Genomic DNA, 4,563 nt, shown 5'->3' with positions numbered 1-4,563 from the left:
TGAAATAGGAAATCTACTGATGCATCTTTTAGGTACTAAACATACATATGTTTTGAGTAATTTATGGCCAAAGTTTACAATATTTGTTTTTTAAAATATATGTAATCCTAATACATGACCTTCGTTTTGAAATGGAGGGAGTAGCATTTAACATGCATAAGAGGATCACAGTAGCATGCATGTTAACGAAATTATATAAAGTTACGCTCATGGTTATGATATGTGTATATTAATTTGACTAAACTTTTTTTCTGAAATATTGACTAAACATTTTTCCAAACATCCGTTGTGAAATATGTTTTGTACAAAGTACCAAAACCAACAAAAAATCATGCAAAACTAAAGATTTAGTTTGGATCCAGACATCCATTGCAGACATCATATTATATTTAGAAGTAGAACCTCAGAACACTTCTGTCTTTAATGTCCAAAACACGCATCATCTAATTTAATTTCTGGCTCTTTACACTAACTTAACTGCATGCATTAACCATAGCGTACGGTCCGCATCTGCTCAAGTGGAGGCGTTCACGTTATTATTTCTGCTGTGGCCGCCGCAGCCGAAGCTGCAGTTGCAGTTAACTTTGTCGGCCGCCTGCACGTTCGTAGCACCAGCAGCCACCGCCGCCGCAGCCGGCGGAGCGGTGAGTGGAGCTCCGAAGCAAGAGAAGGTGCCACGGTGTGTCGACTGCATCAGGGCGTCGCTGCCGCCGGCGGAGACTGCGTGGCCGATGACGTAGTCGCCGACCGCATGCTGGCGCGGTGGGCCCGGGTACGTCGCCGGGTAGCTCATCGGGTGCAGTGTGGATGGTGGCGCCGTGTAGAGGTAATGGTACGAAGGCTGCGGCGACAGCCGGAACGGGATGCACGGGTCGCCGAAGCTGCTGCCACCGGTGGCGCTGGCGCCTCCCCGGAAGTTTCCTCCCAGTACGGTCGGTGAGGCAGCGCCAGCCATACTCACATCCCGGAAACTGTACCCACAGAATTGCAATGGGTGTGAGCACTGAGAAACCCTAATCAAAGAGAAGGCGCGATCGTGATCTTCTGCAGTAGAGCGAGTATACGCCTTACCTCATCTGCGCACCGATGGCGGCGAGGCTCTCGTTGCCGAAGACGAGTTGCCGGGCACGGTTGAGGGTTTCAGTCTCCCTCTCTGGAAGAGGAAGCCCAGAAATCAATAATGACCCATAAAAATATGGAAGCAAATGAAAGCATTGTGTAATTAGCTAGGGCTATAGTGGTGTATGATATTGCCTTGTCGATGGCGGTTCATATGGCCGCCAAGCGCTTGAGACTTGCCGAACTTGAGGGAGCAAAACCGGCACTCATACACCTTTGCAGCAGCATCCTTCCCTCTACGGCTCTTCTTCTTTATCCCTGCACACACATACATCGATCAGTCCCTTATGCGCTACAAAGTGTAGAGAGATCTTCCCCTTTGTAAAAATTGAGAGATATTGTATATATTTGTACGCAAAGTGAGTAGAATCTTTTATTCTTGACATTCAAGATCATTCATGAGGAATAATCCTTCGCATCCACAGACCTAGCATATTAGTTCTGCAAACTAGCTAGCCGGGAATGTTCAAAGTACAGAGCTTTAAGAAAGCTAGAACTCCATTGCTGTTCAATTGCAGGTCATTCTTTCATGAAGCAGCAACTAGCTAGAACTACTTCACCTTCAAATTAAACAAGAGAATATTAGTGCTGTAGTTCCTTACTAGTAACTGCATCGGCGCTTGATGTGGCGGTGGTCGTGGAGCTCTCTACCGCTTGTTTGCCATACTCCTCCGGCAAGTTGTTCAGGTCCAATGGGCTCCCTTGAGGTCCAGGCCTGGAGTTCACAGGACATAGTGAAGAATACACAAAAGAAGTTAAATTCTTGCCCGGGAATTGAAGAGCAGTTTATACATGTATATAGATCGAATCACAAGGTTAAAGCAGATCCTATATACACAAGCATGAGCATAGGATCTCAGATATGATGAGCAAGATGTGCAACTACTACAATCGAAGCAGCGAGGAAAAAAATAAAGTAGCAATTGTGCATAGTACAAGAACGATCTAAGTCATCTAGACAAACAAGCTGTTCACGAAGATCCAGATTCCTGCCTTTTGATAGCACAAGCCGATTAAGAGCTCAGACGCTCAGCACTACACATGTACTAGCAAACAAAGAACATCCAGGAGCAATGGTTGATGAACAGGAAAAAGAAGAGAACACAACAGATGTGCACACATAAACAGGAAACGCACACACACAGAGAGAGAATAATAGTGGCTCAGAAGAAGAGATGGATATGAACAATGCAAGCACACCACCAGAAAAGTGACGAGGGGTAGTTGTGGTTCTTACATGGTGGAGCAGAGAGAGCAGGCCAGCAGGGAGTGAGACAGCTGAGCACTATGAGATGCAATGGAGCTTTGGAAGGAGATAGATCGAGGAAAAACAGAAGTGGCCGGACGGGGGTATATATCGGATGGTGGATTGGAATTGTAGAGAGAGAAGGGGCCGGGGGCAGAGAGAGAGAGAGAGAGAGAGAGAGAGAGAGAGAGAGTTGCCGCTGGTACTGGTAGCATGGACGAGGATGTGATGTGAGTACTGATCGAGTAGAGTATTACACGGTTACTAGTGCAGTTTGATGGCACAAAAGCAAAAAGACAGCGCAGTTTGGTAGCAGCAAATGCACATGGGAAAGGCTGTGATCTTTATTAAAGTGTTGGTTTGGGGCGTATAGGTAGAGACGTACTCCTACTTGAGGGAGATAGTACTCCCTACTCCAGTAGAGATATTGGATTTGTATTTTTCAGCTTGTCCACGACAGCCGGTGGCCCATTATCTGGGGAGAGAGGGAGGAAAGCCTGAAAGTTCTCTCTCAGTTCGCCTGTGTGCTCTGCACACAGCCGTCCCTTTCTCTCTCCTCTCCTACTAGCACGCATTCACACACGCACACACCTGCCTCCCCGATCCCTCTCACAGCCTCTACCCCTCTCAAGATGCTGCTCAGCTGCTGTGCTGAAAGCAGCTACTACTAGCAAATGTGATCCTTGGATTCTGTGACGGTTGCAATCCACATGAAGCTGTGTTGTCACCGTTGTATGCCTTGTATCTATCCCTTTTCTCTGTTCTCCCTCCTCCGGCCAGGAGCCCAGGAAGAGAGCGAGCGAGATCGAGAGTGTCGAGTGTGTCTACAACTCTACATGTCTCGCCATGTTTGAGACACAGACCGTAGCGTCCACACAACATCTAGCTAGTCTACTAGGCAGGAAAGCCCCACAACAACAACACTACACTCTTAACGCTGCGCTGCGCTGTCTATTTGCAACCAGCAACAGATGTGTTGAGAGGCCTCTCTTCTCCTGCTGCATGGATCATTACATTAAATGGAGTAAACTAGGGCTCTTCACACACTAGATCTTGCGAGGGCGAAGAAAACACAAACATCAGGCATGCACATGCACACACACACACAAACATCTGTATATGCATGCATGTATAGGTAATAGACCTGTGTCCTTCGTTTGCTTCGTTCTCCCTCGTCCTTGTGCTGGTGTAGGACATGCATGCAGCTCAGCTCAGCTCAGCTCAGAGGCAGAGAGAGATAGAGATAGAGAGAGCAGTAAAGACAAGGGCACCTCTTACAAAGCCCTGCTCCAGTAGTTGAGATGGGCATGGAATGCACAAGCACAAGGGAGCTATTGATCAGGCTAAGGCCTAGGGCTGCATGCATGCTTTGTTAGCCTTTGAGCTGGGCTATCCTATTCCTACATGGTAGTAGATTGGTAGCCAGCAAGTGCTGGTGTCAAGTACTACTGGGAGTTTAGCACTTTAGAGGTGAGGACAGGAGAGAGAAGTTATAGTGAACTGTGGGTGGAAGTGACATTCCCACAATTTAGGTTTTCTGCTTAATAAATGCTTTTATTTGCTATGGGTAATATTTTTTTTATTATATACTCCGTTCATACTTAAAAATGAAGTCGTTTTGGACAGGGTTTGTATCAAACATTGAAAATATAAATCATGAATAACTTTTAAGTTGTTGAGTTTGGAAATATGAAAACCATATGTATAGATTTGTCTTGAAAAATACTTTCACAAAAATTTGCATATATCACTTTTTGATAAATATCTTTATAAAAATAAATAGTTAAAGTTATGCTTTGGAGATCGTGTTGCTGTCAAAACGACTTTATTTTTTTTTAGTACGAGAGGAGTATACATTACTAGTGAATAAATGCTTTTATTTGTATATAAAAAAACACGAGACATACATCCAATACGCGGTTGGCATGGCTTTGTCCGCTTTCTGACTCCTTGTTATAGTGCACGAAGAGGCAGCTGAAGAAAAAAATGGTCTACACGACTTAAAGTAGCTCGCTGCTATAGCTGAGTTACATAGCACGGAGAAGCCAAGGCCCTGTTTAGTTCTCTCCCAAAATATCAAATTTTTCAAGATTTCCCGTCACATCGAATCTTTGATGCATGCATGAAACATTAAATATAAATAAAAAATAAAACTAATTACACAGTTTAGACGAAATCCACGAGACGAATCTTTTAAG

The 4,563-nt window shown here is 44.9% G+C and overlaps 1 protein-coding gene across 1 annotated transcript; it reads right to left on the bottom strand.

Moving 5' to 3' along the window:
• Positions 1-514: 514 nt before the first annotated feature.
• Positions 515-3,562, bottom strand: LOC136535440 (zinc finger protein STAMENLESS 1-like). The gene is made up of 5 exons (XM_066527700.1): positions 3,510-3,562; positions 1,722-1,834; positions 1,255-1,377; positions 1,072-1,153; positions 515-971 (listed from the first exon to the last, which is right to left on the bottom strand). The coding sequence occupies exons 1-5, from the start codon at positions 3,560-3,562 to the stop codon at positions 515-517; spliced, it is 828 nt and encodes a 275-aa protein (XP_066383797.1).
• Between the last annotated feature and the right edge of the window lie 1,001 nt (positions 3,563-4,563).

Source organism: Miscanthus floridulus, unplaced genomic scaffold, assembly GCF_019320115.1.
Source record: "Miscanthus floridulus cultivar M001 unplaced genomic scaffold, ASM1932011v1 os_933_1_2, whole genome shotgun sequence".
NCBI classification, from domain to species: Eukaryota; Viridiplantae; Streptophyta; class Magnoliopsida; order Poales; family Poaceae; genus Miscanthus; species Miscanthus floridulus.
Note: the sequence above shows the minus strand (reverse complement) of the source record. Positions and strands in the feature narration are given on the sequence as shown.

Excerpts from the sequence above, each read along its gene's own strand:
- LOC136535440 (XM_066527700.1), bottom strand. The coding sequence starts at position 3,562 with ATGTCCTACACCAGCACAAGGACGAGGGAGAACGAAGCAAACGAAGGA. Across the intron at positions 1,835-3,509 it reads GAAGCAAACGAAGGACACAG|GCCTGGACCTCAAGGGAGCC; the intron begins GTCTATTACCTA and ends TGTGAACTCCAG. Across the intron at positions 1,154-1,254 it reads TATGAACCGCCATCGACAAG|AGAGGGAGACTGAAACCCTC; the intron begins GCAATATCATAC and ends TTCCTCTTCCAG.